A 17,914-nucleotide genomic window follows, 5' to 3' on the forward strand; every position below is an offset into this window, starting at 1 on the left:
AAAATATTTAACACTGAGAAATATATTTCCAAGGTTTCCAATAAGGATTTACTCAGTTTCAGAAATCTTTGTCAGCTGGAAAAGGTTATAGTTTAACAATGAAAGGGCAAAAAGGCAATCTATTTTCAGTGTCACCATTAAACCTGCAACCATCTAAGATTTTTCTAATTTGAATATGCAACTTGTAAGACTTGAGACCTGCCCATCTTAGCTTTTTAGCCGTACTTAGTGCAGGCAAAAAAACCCCAAGCAACAGTTGGGGGGGGGGGGGGGGGGGGAAGGGGGAATAAAGTCCTCCTTGCTGTATTAGGTGACTCCTGAAGGTTTTTCTTGGCATTTGGCTAAAGACTGAACACACACTCTTCTCCAGATAAGCAGCTTTTGCAAACTTCAGCTGACATGCCCACACAGAATCCCAAAGGAATCAGCATTCAGCTTCTCCTGCAGTTTGCCAACATGGTGTAGCTAAGCAAGTAAACGGTAGAAAACTGGCTTTGAAATCACATGTGAAGGAAATAGTACAGGTTACATAAAAATACAGTTAAATTCCATCAGCAGAGCCAAATCGCATAGAGGGTGTCTTCCCAAAGTAAAGATAAAACTATAAAACTTGGGTAACAAAGCATTGTATTCACAGATGAAATCCTTTTAAAGCTATTTTACAGTCTTTTACACTGCTCTGGCACTATCCACATCAGCTAATTACATTTAAATTGCCATGTTATATTACAGTTCCTTTCTTGTTTTCTTATAACTTTCTCCCTTTTCTCAGCCCAATCACTCCTGTACCTAGAGACGTGGAGAGAGCAATGGAAGCAAGTTGTGTCCATCGTACTACCTTGCCTCCCTTGGGACAAGCATAATTTCCCCAGCACTTTGTTGAGATGCTAGCAGTTGGATTGGGGTTTATTGGTGAGTTTTTGCTTGTTTTCTTTTGCTTTTGGTTTTTTTGTTGTGTTACTTTTTTTTTTTTTAACCAAAGGGAGCTGCTTTGGGAAAGGTGGAAAGACCCTAAAGCCAAATTACACAAATAGTACCATAATGTCCAGCATGAACCAAACTGCCACCATGACACAAATAACATAGACCTAGCATAGATTTTGATTGAACTGTAGAACAAGGAAGCTGAGAACTTGGCTAGCAAGACAAGATAAAAATGTATACAGAGTAAGTTTATGGCAGCCTACAATATTTTTTAGCATAGCAGCATCATGTTCGGTCCATCATCCCTGTATTTGCAGGGATACTGAGGAATTTGGGACTATTTATATTATCTCTGTAAGGAAAGGAAACAGAAGTGGGGGAATATGGACTGTTAGAAAAATGGGCATACTAGAGTGAGAAGAGGTAGACTAAAAAGCAAACCCCAATCCTGACAGCAATCTGCACACAGGAAAGCTTCCAGAGACTTTTTTAAGCAGAAGACTTGGAAGGACAGTAAAAAGGAAGATACAAGGTAAGAAAGGGAGCATAAAGATACCCACAGTGTATGCAACAGCTGTACACAGAATACACCAATATGCTTTACCAAAAATGCAGGGATTTCAGCACCTTCTTGATATAAGAAAAGAGAAAGGCCAAAGCCTGTGCTTTTCCACCACTTGCCAAGTGCAGATATAAAGACTAGCATAGTCAAGATAACTTCTTGTTTTATTTAAAATCTGTTTTTCATGCTGTGATAATAATAATAAATAATTTACTTTTGGGATATGCATAAACCTACCAAGTGGCAGAAATTATTACTCATCAAAGCACCAATACCAAACAAAGCTAATATTTTTTCAAGTATTTACTTGCTACATTATAAATACCAAAAGAAGAGATTGCCATCTAAAGCCAGCTGCACTAAAAATCCAAACATCTGTTTTGACCTACCTTCACTGCTCCCTGCCTATGGCTCCTCAGCTCTGCATTGGAGTAGAGGCTCACATACACGGCTATAAAAGGTATCATGCTAAGCATCAGCCGCTAGTGTTTAAGACATGAGCCTCTGAAAGGCTTCCCCTTTATCAATAGTTCTGTGTGAATAGTTTCAGTCTTGCCAATGGCCTTCAAGGCAGAGAGGGAGAAGCCTTTTCATTCAAAGGCTGACCCTGAAAAAACACAGCAGTGCTCTGTCTCCCAATTCAGATTGGGGTCAACAGCCATTCACTTCCTTTAACCAAATCTGAGTAGATACTGCTCTGCAGCACCTATCTCACCCTCTTGTTTTGCTCCCTGGCCCCAAGAACGAGGTACCTATAACTTGGCTCAAATCCTCAAAATTTCATGGAGCTCTACAAAAGCAGCAGTTTGACAAAGTCTTAGCTACAAGGGAAGGGTTGCTGTTCAGAGGACTGAAGACGTGTTCAAAGAAAGTGATGTGTACTTTAAGCGCCTACTCCATAAAGACATGCCTCTGGCAAGCATCTTTGAGGCACAAAGTGGAAATTGCTTGCTCCAAATGACCTCAGCTTCCCAAGCCCTGGCTAAGAGAGTGCTTCCAGACATCCCAAACAGACTGCTGTCTGCCTCACGGGCAGCACGCTGCTAACCACTGCTTCAGCTGTGGAAAGGGGAAAAAATTAGTTATCGACCGATCTAAAAGGCATAGAAACAAGCACCACTTGAAAACACAATGCAGGATGAAAATCTTAAGGGGAATATAGACCCAGCATCTCCTCTTCTAATTTTCCATCTCCACATGCACACCTTGAGGCCCATCCTGCTGTCACACAGGCCTTCTACTGTACGCAGGGATACAAATGCTACTCGTCAGCCAAGGGGATAAGCTGCACAATATCCACACCCATGAGCCCAGACCAAAATTCTTGTATTTATTTTTTTTATAAAGATCACTTTGCAAAGAAGATCCAGAAACGTAACCTGTTCAAGTAAGAGCTGCTCCTCACTTGCTGACAGTTTCCACCCTGTGAGCACCTTTTCAGTAGCCTCACAGGACACACAAACCCTTTTAATTTGTATCAACACCAGCAACATGACTCCTTTTCTGAGCTTTAAGCAACCAGTTTTGTTTTGCTGGCCTTAAATTTCACATGCCACAGCTATTTGGATCTTATTCTGCAATCCCAAGTCCCTGAGCCAGACTCTCTCTTCCCTCATCCAGCAGGCCAATTAATTTAGTTAGGTCTGTTTCAGGAGTGTAGGGTTATAAGAATCTGGCTCTTATAATTACATTTTGCATCCTAACAGTTTGTTATCTGAAATAATCAAATTAGGGAAGCTATCACTAAGACAAAGATATCACTCGTGAGTTGACACAGAGTAGACATTCCAGAAACAGGGAGAAATGAGACAGGACCAAAGGCAGAAATCAGCCTGGGGACTCAGGTAGCTGTACAGAGCACCATTAGCAGTAGCTAAATTTAAAGGATAATTTTGCATCCTGGGCCTTTAATTACTTTACACAGAATTAAATTACCACCACCATGAGAAAAAAAATGAAGCAGAATTGTAGGTGAGCTAAAGTAAGTATTCTAACAATCAAATGAATCAGTGACATTCACCAATTTTCCACCACAAAAATGGTTGAAGAGAGGGACTCTGAGCAACAAGAAGCATTTTTCACAGTACACTGCACTAACTCTTCACTTAGCAGCCCTTGCAGCCTTTTTCGAGTTTACTCTGTCCTCCTCCACACTACTTAAAAAGTAGACCACATTCCCTGCATGAGAAGTCTTTTCTTAAAGTAAGTCAGGCAGATAAAACAAGCTGTAAGAGGGAAAAAAAGAAAAAAAGAAACCCCACACAAATATGGACACTGCTCTTGCATTTATATGTCTCCCAAATAACAAATTCTGTTCCCCTCCAAGTCTTCTCATTCTTGGGGAAAAAAAGCCATCAGTGGCAAAGAGTGACTGAGACAAGAAATTGACCCTAATGCTCATTTTCTACTTCCAGCTTTAGGGAAATTATATGAAATAACCAGTCTTCTGCCTCTTTTATGCACAGATCTCAATGAAAATCCTTACTTAGGAAGGCTCCATTTCATAAATAATGGTGGCAAGGAGTCAGGCCCTCTGAAAGCAAAAGCACATTAGCAAACCACTTTGGTACATTATATATTCAGCAAGAGAAGTGGAAAGAGTGTGGCAGTTTAAAAAGGAAATGCTTTCTAATTGGGTTACAAGAAATTGACAGGAGGAAAGATTCCACGATCAATTCAGAGCCACAGCAGATTCCTCCCTTAATAATGTCCCTGCCGAGCTCTGCGGGGTCCCGCGTGTCCCCACAGACGCACGGGCGGGTTCAGTGTTACAGTCGGTAGCAAAGAGTCGAGAAGGGCACTTGAGCGTGTTCCGGCAGGAGCATTCATTGCTGCTACACTGTCAAAGGTTACAGAGGCAAACACGAGCATGACCCCGAAACTCAGTTTTATCCCAGGACAGGGAAAAGGCGGGACTAAGGAACAGGACCAATGGGGAAGCTCTGGGGGGGTGACAAGGGGTAGAGGCCGACAGCCAACTGGGGAATCCAAACTGGGATAGATTAACATAACAGAACAAGCACCCTGGGAGAAGGCTTTCTGGTCACCCTAACCTGGAGGTACTTGTGGTACTGGGGACTTACCTCACTGAAAACTCTCTCTCCCTTGTCATGTATGTTCACCAGCCACCACACTCCCTCCCACCACTTTTTTTACCCTGGTAACTGTTAGAGCTGGTTTTCCGTGTACAGAAAACCAGAACCTGCTAAAAGTGAGACCGTGTTCACATTTCCTCCTTCCAGAACACAGACAAGGATGTATGTGCCTGCAGGCGAGTGTGAAAATGCAAACTACCCGAGCCAGGACAACAGCAGGCACTTTCAGGGCACTGAAAGAGGAGTCCCTTTTTCTTACCTTTCCCTGCCTGTATCAGCTGCCCAAAAGAAAAGAAAGGGAGAGCAAGCAAGCTACATTTCTGTCCTCCCAAAACATAGAAAAAACACACTATAGGTGCAAGAAATTATCTTGAATTTCTACACTTGCATGCACTATCACAGCAATTCATTGAACCATTGAATCATTGAACCATAGAATGGTTTGGGTTGGAAGAGACCTTAAAGATCATCTAGATCCAACCCCTGCAATAAGCAGAGACACCTTACACTAGACCAGGTTGCTCAAAACCCCATCCAACCTGGCCTTGAACACTTCTAGGGATGGGGCATTCACAACTTCTCAGGGCAACCTGTTCCAGTGCCTCACCACCCTCATAGTAAAAAATTTCTTCCTTACATCTAGTCTAAATTGACCCTCTTTTAGTTTAAAATCATTCCCCCTTTTCCTGTCACAACAGGTGCTGTTAAAAAATTTTACCTCATTTTTCTTATAAGCCCAGTTTAAGTACTGGAAGGCTGCAATAGGGTCTCCCTGGAGCTTTCTCTTCTCCAGGCTGAACAACCCCAACTCTCTCAGCCTGTCTTCATAGGAGAGATGCTCCAGCCCTCTGGTCATCTTCATGGCCTCATCTGGACTCACTCCAGCAGGTCCATGTCCTCACACTGGGGGCCCCAGAGCTGGACACAGCACTCCAGGTGGGTTCTCACAAGTGTGGAGTGGAGGGGCAGAATCCCTGGGGAGACTCACTGCAACAGGTAGGTGGTCCATGTCCTTCTTATGTTGGGGGTCCCAGAGCTGGATACAGTACTCCAGAATGCTAGGTTTGTAAATCTTCCCACCAGTTAAAAGTAACCTCATGGATCAGTGTATAACATAAACATAAATTTCAGTGAAACTTGCACATGAGTATTTTTTTAAAATGTTTCCTATTGTGGAAACAAATGCAACTGCATGACTGAATTAATAAATTCTCTTTCCTGCAGTACTCTTTTTATTTCAGTTTTTTTGTAGCAATCTTACAGGCCACAGTTCAGCTGCTTTCTAAGAGGCACCTTGTAAATATATTAAAATACGTTTTCACATCTAAGTATTTTTTGATTACTCTACCTCACTTCATTTAGATTTCCTGACATGAGGGATGCATCAACACCTACCTCCTTTCATCTTCATAAAGACACACTTAAGATATATGTCATAACAGTCAATGTTCTGGGCAGGGAAGAGGAAACACCATTATTTTTAAAGAATGTCCCTATTTAACATCATTATCACACACCAGCTGTCATGATATAACGTGTGAGATTGCACACATTTTATGTAAAACCAACCTTAGACAACCCTGTGCTCTTAGTGGTTTAAAAGAAGTGCATATTTTTTAAGGCAGGATGTGAAATTCATCTCTATTCAAACAGAATATTGTGGATGGATCAAGACAAAAGATGAGCAATGGAAAACAAGCACTAGAGCTTTTAATCCCAAAATAGTTTTGGCAGTGCAAAATACTACTGCCTCCAGCCGGAGACTGCCACCCTGATAGCTGAACAGGCACAGGAGCTCTGTTGCTTCAGTAGTCAACCACATTGTTCATGCACTATTCAGAAACCACATGGAGAGCACACAAAATGGCCATAATTGCTCCTTTAAAAGTAAACACAGATAGATTTTTTTTTTTAAATAGAACTCCTGTCTTTATAAGAGACTCTTTAGAAGCAGAAGATGAAATCTCAGACCATGTGCGCAGAACAAATATAAACTTCTTTGACAGGAGCCAATTCAATTTTTTGTTTTAAAAGCCCATGGAAACATATGTCCCAGAGAAAGTGACAAGGACATATGAATTGCTCCCAGTGAATCTATGTTGTGCATACAGTACATTTTAAGGAGAGCCACCTGCCAAAGCAACTGTCTCAATTTCAGAAGTAGCACTGTGATATTTTAACAAAGAGAATGTAAATGACTGAGGGCAGAAGTGTAACAGAGAGTCCTCAATGGGATTTCCTAATAAAGTGCTTTTGGTCACTACATCACATCACACTATTCTGTAGCCTGAAGGTCAGGAAAAAAACAAAACAAAAAAATCACAACAAACTCAGCAATAGAGCAAAGAAATGCAACCAAACATATAGAGAGCATGGTCACTTGCAATATTTTCTTATATTTTATGTCTAAAATAATATTAGTTTGGAAAAGAAAACTAATCTCAAAGGCAAATAGAGAAAGAATATTCTCTTTTCCTAATAGTAAAGAAAAAAAAGTAAGACGAATCCTGAATTCTGGGCTGTCCTGAAACCACTGCTGAAAACATTTTAACTTCTCAAGCCCACATTTTAACTTCTCAATGCTTGCTGCTAATTGCAATAAATCTGAGAGGAAGAAAAGGCAGCAGGAAATAATCAGCAAAATTATGTAGAAATATCTTGGGTATTTTGAGGGGGAAAAGCAGCACCACCAACACCAACGCTACGAAGCCCAGTCCCTACCAGCGTTTGTCTGTAGGTGATAATCTGATAAAAACTGAGGCCTCTGGATTTAACAAAACAAAACAAAAACCAAGCAAGCAAACAAACAAAAAAAAAACCAACACAACAACAAAAAAAACACCAAACCGAAGTACACAGACCAGGCATTCTGCCTGATCCCTTATGGTGGCAAAAGGTGGAGGCCTTAGAGGAGGGAATAGGTGTAAAGTTTCTCTTCTTTTTCTGGCTGTGTCCCCCCACACCCAGCCATCTCTGTTATCATCACAACTGGGACGTCTTCATACCCATCAGCTTAAACTGAAACTGGAGAGAAGGTCAGAAGTTGTCAGTGTGAGGAAAAACACTGCAGGCACTCAGCATGATGCCTTAAACCTTGTTCTCATAAGAAACCAGGTTTAAACAAAACAATCACACAAATCCAAAGCTATCCTTCACTGATTAGAAAAGAGTGATAACCCAGTAAGACTACTGTTGTGAGAATCACACTGAAGCCAAACACAGCTGGGTTCCCTCCTGCAGGAGTACTCTGCCTCTGGCTGAGGGCCACCTGGAGCCAGCTGGGGCAGCCTCTTCAAGGGCTCTGCCGGAGCTGGGCTGCCTGCACCCAACACAGTGCATGTACGTGACCCCAAAAGTAGGAACAAGTCTTGACCAGGACTCCCCAACCTTGCTTCAGAGCTCTGGCACTCAACTCTGGCCTGAGCAACACCACAGCTACAGCTGTGCTTGGTCCCTTTCGCAGCTGAGGCCACCCCACAGACCCAACTGCCTGGCCTGGCCTTGGGTCACTGCAGTGCTGGTGACCACCAGAGCTCAGCTACCCCCAGCTGCTGAGTGGGACTGGCCCACAGTGGGACTGTGCCCCACTGCGGAGTCCCACGATGTCTGTTCCCCTTGCCCTGTAGGGCAGCTTGTCACCTTTCAAGGTCTCCTCTATGCCTGCATGTTTCCCCACTTTCTCCAGTGCCAGAGTACCCAGACAGGACCGGGGTTTAGGCCTAATCACCTGAGGACAGATTTTCTGCCTGCTCAAGCTGGTTATTGCCTTTTCAGGGTTGGATACCAGTGTGCTGCCCGCAGACCCGAGATTTGGTGCCAGCAGGCATGGGGCAGCTCAGCAGCTCATGATGTTTACAGTTTTGCATCATTATGACTAACTGAAAAACTAAATAACTGCAGATTGAGACAGCAAACTCCTTGTGCAGACAGAAAAAATCTGGTTGGTATCAAAATTCCTAGACATAATTTCCAAACACTGGCATCCAAAGCTGAGGTCCTAAAGCATCTTAAGGCAAGCATGGTCTTTATCTTCCAACTTCACCAGTTTAATACTGGGACCCTACTGCAAGCAACACCAGGGGTTTTGCACTGTTTTTTCTTTAGTCTCAGATTCTAATTTCCATCTTAATTATCAGAGGAATTTCCTATAGCAGAGTGATTTAAGTAGATGGTTACATCCATATTCTAGTACTCTGTACCTTGAGTACACTGTGAACAACAGGGCCAGAGGTCAAGTGTTTTTATAGTTACCTGCCAAGTGCAGTCAGTTTAAAATAATCTCCCTTTCTCAAAGTGGTACTGATTTTGCTGGATTTCCCTAGGAAGGAAGGATGAGAGATCATTTAATTAAAGCACAGATTTGGGTGTCAGGGCTCAGTGCCAGCCTCTGTGATCAACCTCCTCTAAAGCCATGAGCACGTTTCACAACGGCTCTGGGGTTAGCTAGATGAGAGCAACTGGTATTTTCTCCCTATTAAGTGCTGGACCCAAAGCATCGCACCTAATGGAAACACCCAACTACTAATAAAATTCAACCCAAAATCTCAAAACAATCCATTGCCACACGTGCACTCCAGAGACAGCACTCAGAGGATTAATGTTTCAAAACTAAGCTCTGGAGTTGAGGAGCGCTGCCATGAAGGTTGCCCATGCAATCACATTTGAGCCCTCTGGTGCATTCACTTAAGGATAGAGTCTTTAATTACTGAGCTGCTTTTGCTGCCAACACTTCATTGAGCATTCTGTTTGACAGGCTCACCCAAGGCACAGCAACTCGGTTTTACCTGCTCCAGTCAAAATGCGGCCGCATGCATTATTTACTGAATACTCTTAAGTTCCAGCTCAGAGTACAAAAGTTCTTAGTTTTGCTGGCAGATTTCTTGTAGCATTTCGTATTTAGCACTCACGTACTTCTGAAGCAAGGTTATTTATTTTCAGCATCACTCTACTGATGAGAGAGGGGTGTATGTCCTCTACTTCGCAGGTAGGAAGTGAGACTGTGCCAACACACTGAGGCCAGAAAGTCTCCATTAATCTGAGGTACCAAACTTTAGGTGTTTCTGGTGTAATTTCTTCCAGAGCATTCTGCATTTCAGAGAATTTTGCATCCGCAAAGTGAACCATAGTCTCTACTGGCCTTTGCCACAGCAGACAACATTCAGCACCTCTGCAAAAAAAAAAAAAAAAAGAAAACCACCCCAAAACGACAAAAAAAACCCCAAAACTCAAAAAAAACCCCAAACCAAACAACCGCACATAAAGATTTACACACGCAGTCAGAGAAACATTGTAAAACACTGTAAAAAAGCTTCACATGAGGCAGTTTTCTTCTAAGGCAAAGGAAAACACAAAATCCAACTCCAGGAATCAATAATCAATTTCTCTAAGAATAAAAAGGTTTTTTCTCCCACCAATATAAATCCCCCGCATTTCTGCACCATCGAACAAATGCTTCTACCAGACAATATCCAGCAAATCATTCCCCTGAAACACTTTGTGCACTGAAGACAACATGAATGCACACAAGAAGTGCTCACTAACTCATGAACCTCTGAAAGGTTTTCTCCCTTTCAGTACCTCTTCAGTCATGGAAAGTGAAAGTCCCCCACCTGAGACCTTAGGAGATTAAAGAGAGAAAAAACACCCAAATCATCACGTATAGGCATTTTACTGCCAAGTTGTACATCCCTCAGAAACCTCACTGATGATTCAAAGCTTGATATTCTCTTGGTCCTATCAGTTCAGAACAGGATTTCAGTATTTCCACAACATATTTCATTATTGATAATAGTTATGATTCTGTGTAAGTCAAAAAGTCAATCAAGTGTAACCACTTCAGTGCGACCTGTCAGCCTTCCCTATAAACACGGCTTTCAAATAAATAGAGACAATCAATCAACATTCACATATTCAATCTATTTCCAGTACAGAAGCTGTAAATCAAGGAACTAGATATAGCACAGGCAGATATTAAGCAGAAAATATTTCAAATTCCTTAAGTAGCAGCTCTCGCAGAAAAGTGAGCCATTATCTACAGTGTTACTGCCCAGGGATAGCAACACATACTTTAAGAAGATAATTCAGAAGTGATTAAGAAGTTGTGGTTTTCAAAGACAAAATAGCACATCTGCATGGGGAATGTACCTGCTATCTGTAACAACAGCTTTGGCAACAAAACTTTCAAATTGTGCTACAGCACAAACACAAGACACCAAATCTCAATATCTTGCAAAATATTATGGCAGCATTGTACTTATTTGTGTTTGTTAGTCTAGGAGTTCTCCTAATAGGGAGAGATCAAAAGAGCAAGGAAATACAGTTCCATGTCTTTTTGCATATTCAAGATAGCGTGCAAACGTAGCAGCTCATTACCACTGTTTTCTTCCTATCAAGAGAGGCCAGCAAAACTATTCTTGAGAAAACAGGAAAGCATTCTTAAGTGAGATTAATTTGATGCTTTCCTCCACTACAGTTGTAAGAATGACAATTTAGAGTCCCACACATTAAGCATTTCTCTTAAAATGTAGATATATGACTTAACAGAGAATACTAAAAAATACAAATAGTCACTTGAGTTCAAAAAGCCCAACAGTTTTACTGTTGCTCTTCACCGCATACCAGCTTCAGATTCTCAAAATTAATTCTACGCACTTCATTTTGCATTTCTTGGCCACTTAAAATTCTTATGGACGTAAACAGGAAACCTAACCAGCAAAGGCAGTAAAATATTTTAGAACAGGTTCTGGTAATAGCTTGCTTTATCATCAGTCCACAACACAATATGCTAAACTCTCCAAAATAACTCAGTGATGATAAACGAGTGTGTGTACACATGCACAGCTGCACACCAACTTCCTGTGTAGGCTATCAAGAAAGTAAGAAAAAGTAAGAAAATAAATTACATGGGTATCTTATGGCACACACAAAGTTTAAAGAATACTTCCAGAGGAGAATTTGTGCCTTCTGGAAAGATACTGGCTTTTCCTTCACATATGTAATCAGAGCCATTCTATTGTACTTACCAATATTTTGTTATCCACTTTATCTCCCTTGGTTTCCAGCTTTACTTTCTTCTTGACGGAAATTTTGATTTTCCTCCCAATAACATCCCTGACACTTTCTGAAACAAAAGCAAATATCTTAATTAAATACCTTCAGTGTCAACACAAGAAGGAAACAGATGCCACTGTCAAGTTTTCAGAAAGACTCAGAGCTATGTTGTTCAACTGCTTGCACTCATGGAAGTCTCATGCACACGAGCCAGTACTAAAGACAACCTAACACAAGTACAACTTTCTAGTATGCCATCTACACAATAATTTGTGTCTACTATGATAGGATTATTGATGTCATATGCCAGGATTCTAAACACAATTTGGTATTTTTTTCCAGTATTACTTACATATCAAAAGCATTCCCAAGACGTGCCACAGCACTGCTTAACTCTACTCTGGGAAAATGCAACTAATTTCTCACTGCTATTATTTGTACCTGAAAAGCTTGCTAAAGCAAATTAGCTCCTTGCATTGCACACGTTTTAGCCTTTTGTTAATATCAGGGAGGCTAAATGGGTCAGGCAATGGAGGAGCAACTGTTCACACATTTTGCACTCTGTGCATTTAAGTAATGAAGCAAGCCAAGCAGACTTCCAGATAGTAACACCTGGCAGCTATGCAGAGGATGCTATGGACACAACACTGTTGTCACAATCCCAGCGACAATGTAGCCACCTCATGGTGCCAACACCAAAGTTACATTAGTTGCCATAATGTTTTAATATGTACATGCATACACATGTATACACAGTCTGTGCCAAGCATGACACAAACCAGCTTTTCCCCTGAGCATTTGCACCCTGGCCTGAAGGGAATATACACATACAGGGAACTGTGTCTAGAAAGCTTATACAACTACTGACACTGATGTAATTGAGAGATAAACAGAGGAGTTCATCTAGAAGAGCCAATTTGGCACCTTCCCTAAGTTTCACTCCCCAGCCCCCAATGAAAGGGAATGAAAAAGAAATCTTTTAAACACATTAACCTATTTCCAGCCCTACAACTGGCATCTGTAAAAGGCAAGTCTCCACCCTCTCCAGACACATACACTTTGCCCTAGGGCACGCTTACGTTTAAAGGCAAAAATTAAAGATAATAGGCTATTCCTAAGGCTTTTAATTATAGTGCTCTGTATAGCGCTTTTCTGCACAATTTTCATCCAGTAGTCAGAAGACGTTAGCACAAACAACACACCATTTATTAAGCCTGGATATTTAAGCCAGGCCACAGCGTTCTGCCTGAAGGGCAGAAGGGTGTGCAAGTCAGAAACATGGCTGGCCGTAGACACTCTTCACCAGAAAGAGCTCTTTCTGCAGAATCGGCATGTTTTCCCCAAGAATTTTAATTTTCCTATCAGGAAACAAAAGCTCCTCGGTAGCAGCGGCTTGCGCAGCGCGAAGCCTGTCCCAAGCCGCGGCAGCCCCGTGGCAGGCAGCCAGCGCGGCCGGCTCCCGCAGCAACCGCTTGGTCAGGAGCCAGGCTGCACGGAGCAGCCAGGTGAGCGGAGCCCGGGGGAAAGTCCAGCCCGATGTGAACTCTTCTCCCAAGGCTTCCTCTCCCATGGGCAATGCCCAGTTCTGGTCTTTCTGTCCCTGCCTGGGAACCCAGAAGCAGCTGACCACAGAGTCTTTTTCATCAAATCCTGTCTCCTTGCAGAAGGCATTGCTGCTGTCTTAGCTACTTTACCTCCACTTGCAGCCTCTGCCTTTCGGTTTCTCCTCTCCCACAAACAGCTCCAAGTGCCTACATCTAGCAAAGGACTTCCTCCTGAGGCACCTGCATGGAGAGATCCTCTTCCCTTTGCCATCCCACAGGTTCCACACAGCAGAAGTGGGAACGACTGCATGCCCTCAGCTCCAGCACTCTTACTCCAACAAGCCATAGGGAGAGAAGGGGCCCGGGACCCCAGATTGCACAAAGCATCATCAGGATGTCAGCTCCTCACAAAGCTCTATCTGCCTGAAAGGGCTAAAAACGCTACTTCAAAGAGCTAAGATACAGGTTTCATAAATACTCTCCATGTGACTGAAGACACTTCACACTGGGTGGCAAGTGGACTCACAAAGTAAATTTTCAGACTAAGAGATGGAAACATAATATTAAGGTTCACATTTTAAAGTGTTCATCCATTTCTAATGTTGGAGGCTTCAGACATCCACACCTCGGAGGAGGGGATCCAGGTAAGCCAACAGTAAGAGAGGGTTTCTTTGAAGACTATGACCTACAAGACCTGACAAAGGTCACACGGGAAGTGAGTTACAGAACAAAACCTGCAGCTCAAACACTCCTACCCCCAGTTTAATCTCCACACTCCAATCACTCTGCATTAAAGCACATCTTTTCATCCTGCTCTCAAAACATGGTTATTACAAAAAGCCTATTTAAAGGTTAAAATTTAACATGCAGACACCAAAATAGTGCTAGAAATTAAACCAATCTACCTGAACAAATCCCCACACCCCAGAATAGCCCTTGACAAATCAAGCTGAGCGGGTGCAGGGCGGGGGGGGGGAGGGGGGTAGTTCTTAAGATTGTTCAAAGCCACCAGAGGAGGAAATGTGTGAAGATGCCCACCTTATTCTTCCCTGTAATATGCCACCACACCTCACCTATGACACCAGAGTGCAGACCCACGGTGAGTAAGAAATACTGTGTATTAGCACCTCAGACATGCCTGGCCACTTTAAAACATAAAAACTCAATGGTTTTGACCATAGCTACTCCTAGAACACTTCCCAGCTCATCACTTCTTAGCAGTAAGCTATAGACTACAGTCTCTCTGTAAACCACATGGTTTGGAGACCTAAAGGACTGCAAAACAGAGCTATTTTGACGCTACAGAAAAAAAAAATCTGCATCAGCTGCAAATGTCCTCCCAGATTTTACCAATATTTTATAAAATGCTAAAACCAGTTGCTGACTGATGAAACTGAAGGAAACGCAACAATGTAAATTACCTAGGTAAGGTCTGAAGGATTGTATTCAACGCAACATGTACCTTGTTGCCTGACAAATTTCTCTTTCCATCTGTCATTACGACAACACTAAATTATTCTAATGCTGGTAAGATCTTTACATAGCTCTTCAACAGGCAAAACCAACGGAAATTCGGCCTGAACAAGGTAGCTGAGGGCCTGGAGCATCAAACCTGTTATCCCCAAATGACACTGCTTACACACACGCTACGTTAGCGATCCATTTATTGGAAACTCCCCAAAAGCGGTGACAGCATTTTCAGAGTCCTCGCCATCACCTGTGACTTTCTAAGCGTATACCATGCAGGACGGGGGCTCGTGTGCATGGGGCCATAAAACTTTAATTACAAATACCCCCACTCCCTCCTACATACAGAGGAAAACGAAGTCTTAAACTGCGCAAAACCCGGGGGGATAAATAAAAAAGCACCGAGCGGAGCCGCAGCCCGTGCCGCCAGGCTGAGGCGCTCCGAGGACGTGCCCCGGGCGGGCGGCGGTGCGGGAGGCGCGGGGGGCTGGGGCAGCTTCACCGCGCGTCTGCCCGCGCTCGCAGCCTGCAGGCACCGCCGGACAGACCCCTCCGGAGAGAGGATACACATTGTCCCCGCCGCGGCTCCCGAGGGCTCAGTCCCTGCCCGCGGCCGCCTCCCCGCTGCCCGCCGCAGCCCCGCAGCCCCTGCCCGCCCATTCCCCGCACGCAGCAGCGCGGCCTCGCTGCCCCCCGCCGGCTCCTCCGAGTCCCTCCAGCCCCGCGCGGAGCCCCCCGGGCTCCCCCGGCCAGCCCCCGCGGCGCTTGCCCGGCTCCACAGACCCACCCCCGGATTCCCCCCACCCCCGCCAGCGCTGCATCCCGCGGCCGCGCACGGCGGCCTCCAAACTTGCCCCCGCAGCACCTTCCCCCGGGACCCCGCATCCCCCATCCCCCGTCCCTTACCGATCAACTCTTTGGGGACGTCGGAGCTCTCCTCGGCCATGGCGGCGGCGCTGCCCGGCGCCCGACGGTGCCCGGCGGCGGGGCTGCTTCAGCGGCGCGCCGTCCCTGCGCCGGGCGAGGCGGGCATGCACCCAGCGGGCGGGGGAGGAGGAGGAGGGCCGGCCGTGAGCCTCGCTGCGGAGCGCGGGGTGTGCGTGCGGCTGCGAGCGCGGGCGGAGGGAAGGGGCTTCTCCCGCCCCCGCGGAGCCCGCTCCTCCCGCGCTACATGCCGCCCCCGGCTGCCGGCGCGGCCAGGAGGGGCATTTCCAGGGAGGGATGGATGGCCCGCAGGCGGCCGTCAGGCGCGGCGCTCCGGGCTCACGGCGGTCCCCGCACCGGCTCCCCTCTTCCCGCCTGCGCGCCGCCCGGCTCCCCCGCCCGGCACCGGCGGGAGGCGGCGGCTGCCCCCGCCCCGGAGGGCTGGCGCCCGCGCCCCGGCCCGGCCCCCGAACCGCGCAGGAGCCGCCGGGAGCCGCCCGCGCCCACCGAGCACCCGGCTACAGAGCGGGAGCTGGTGGTGGCCGCGGCCGGGAGCATCGCCCTTAGGAAGCCATCGCGGCGAGGGAGGAGGAGGAGGGTAGCGGGCTCAGAGATTTAGCGCGGTGACGCCGGCCCCTCCTTCGCCCGCTCCCGCCGATCGGCGCTGCGGCGGGGGCCATCTGCCGGCAGCCGCGGGCAACGCGGCTACACCGGCCTGGCCCGGCCCCCGCCACCGAGGTACCACCTCAGGCGGCAGCAGCCCCGGCCCTTCCCAACAGACCGTGCCTTCCGCCGCTGCACCCTCAGGCTTTACCCCGCGGGAATTCTCCTCTGGGTTCGTTAAAATGGGTGTATGGTACGAAGGGGGTGGTTGTCATCGTCAGGTCAGTCCTCGCCGCCGGGGAAAGGGATTGCCCAGTTCCTTCCCAGAAAAGCTGGATCACTTCGAGACCTGGAAGAGGCTAACCTTTTATCCAGAACTCATCTGCCTCTCCCTCGCTCCGTCACCTTATCTCCATGGGGATGGCGGCTGCCTCGGCACCTGTTGTGAGATAACGCCATGGCTAGAGACGGCTTAGCAAACTCCTTGTGCAGGGAGCCTCGCTATTGCTGAGCCTGTGCTACACTGAAGGGAGCCAAACATGCCTCCTTTCTCAGGACCAAATTAAAATCCACAAGTTGCAGCATTTTGCTTGTTGCACTTTGCCATTGAGGATTTTTGTCATGTGGTAACAGCCACATTATAGAAACACAGCACGCGAGCTGCCTAATTACACCCATAAATACAAGCACAGAACGATGCTTATTGGATGAGAGCAAAGGAAGAGGCTCGGCAGCCCTGGAAATTCTTCGGCTTGCCTCTGGTAGTGATGCCTGGTTTCAGTGAAAGGATCATTTTCACTGCAGCAGGACTGTGATTGGTCACCCTCCATCCTAAAAGGGTGGATTACTGCATAAACCTCATGTTTCAAGCACTCTACAAGTGCGTGGTGGATCTGGGAGATCAAAGTCATTTATGTCTAATTAAGAAGTCTGAAATGCATTAAGTGAGAGCAGCAATGTGAATCCAGTAAGTTATTTTGCTAGTACAGTACCACACTGCTGCACCCCTGGGTGTCACAGACTACTGCATACCGTGGTCTTCAGAAGAAACATGACCACTTTGAAATTGGTGTCACTTGTCAAATAAATGTATCATGTTTTCTCTTGGCACCAACCAGCTCTCTAAATTATGTCAGAGATGATTTTACCAACACGGATAACATTACTACCGAGATGGATACGATTAGCACTCTTCACAGTTTGCTGTTTACATGTAAAGAATAAACACATCCTTTAAAGAAAATAAGCAAAAAGTGAATATATTAGTAAAAGAATAAAGCAAGTTGTGTGCTTTTAATATACAGTGGTGTGAATCAATCCTATCTGGATATGAATCTCTCAATAAAATGCACTGTATTGCTTTCTCCTCTCTTTTCCTTATGGTAGCTGCATCTTTTTATGAGGGATGCAGAATACCTGCTGACTTCTTCCTTTCCTTTCTGCCAATTTTTCCTCGTGGCTCAGCAGAGAACTGCATTTCTTGCTCACTTGGTACACATAGGCTTACTTCCACCAATGAACATGGGCCTGGATTGTTCGCTTTGGCAGGAAACAAAAAAAAAAAAAAGAGAGAATTTAATATATTTTCTAATATCCAGGAGGGAAAAGTTAGACAATCAAGTCTGCATTGGAAAGGCCATGTAATTTCATACCTTGGTATTGAGCCTAATTCTCTGTCTTCAGCTAAGACTTCTGGAAAGATAACTTTTATTCCATCACTATTTGCCTGCTCTACAAAAAATATA

General features: G+C 45.2%; 1 protein-coding gene across 5 annotated transcripts in view; it reads right to left on the minus strand.

The window, feature by feature from the left end:
- CARMIL1 (capping protein regulator and myosin 1 linker 1) overlaps positions 1 to 15,955 on the minus strand; it is a 194,445-nt gene extending 178,490 nt beyond the window's left edge. For all 5 annotated transcript variants that reach the window (XM_069004292.1, XM_069004290.1, XM_069004289.1 and 2 more), the window contains exons 1-2: positions 15,549 to 15,955; positions 11,604 to 11,701 (exon numbers count right to left, since the gene is read on the minus strand). In XM_069004292.1, the coding sequence (XP_068860393.1) occupies positions 11,604 to 11,701; positions 15,549 to 15,588 (138 nt within the window). In that variant the 5' untranslated portion in view covers positions 15,589 to 15,955. The remainder of the gene's footprint in view (positions 1 to 11,603; positions 11,702 to 15,548) is intronic.
- Between the last annotated feature and the right edge of the window lie 1,959 nt (positions 15,956 to 17,914).

Source organism: Aphelocoma coerulescens, chromosome 2 (assembly GCF_041296385.1).
Source record: "Aphelocoma coerulescens isolate FSJ_1873_10779 chromosome 2, UR_Acoe_1.0, whole genome shotgun sequence".
Lineage (NCBI taxonomy): Eukaryota > Metazoa > Chordata > Aves > Passeriformes > Corvidae > Aphelocoma > Aphelocoma coerulescens.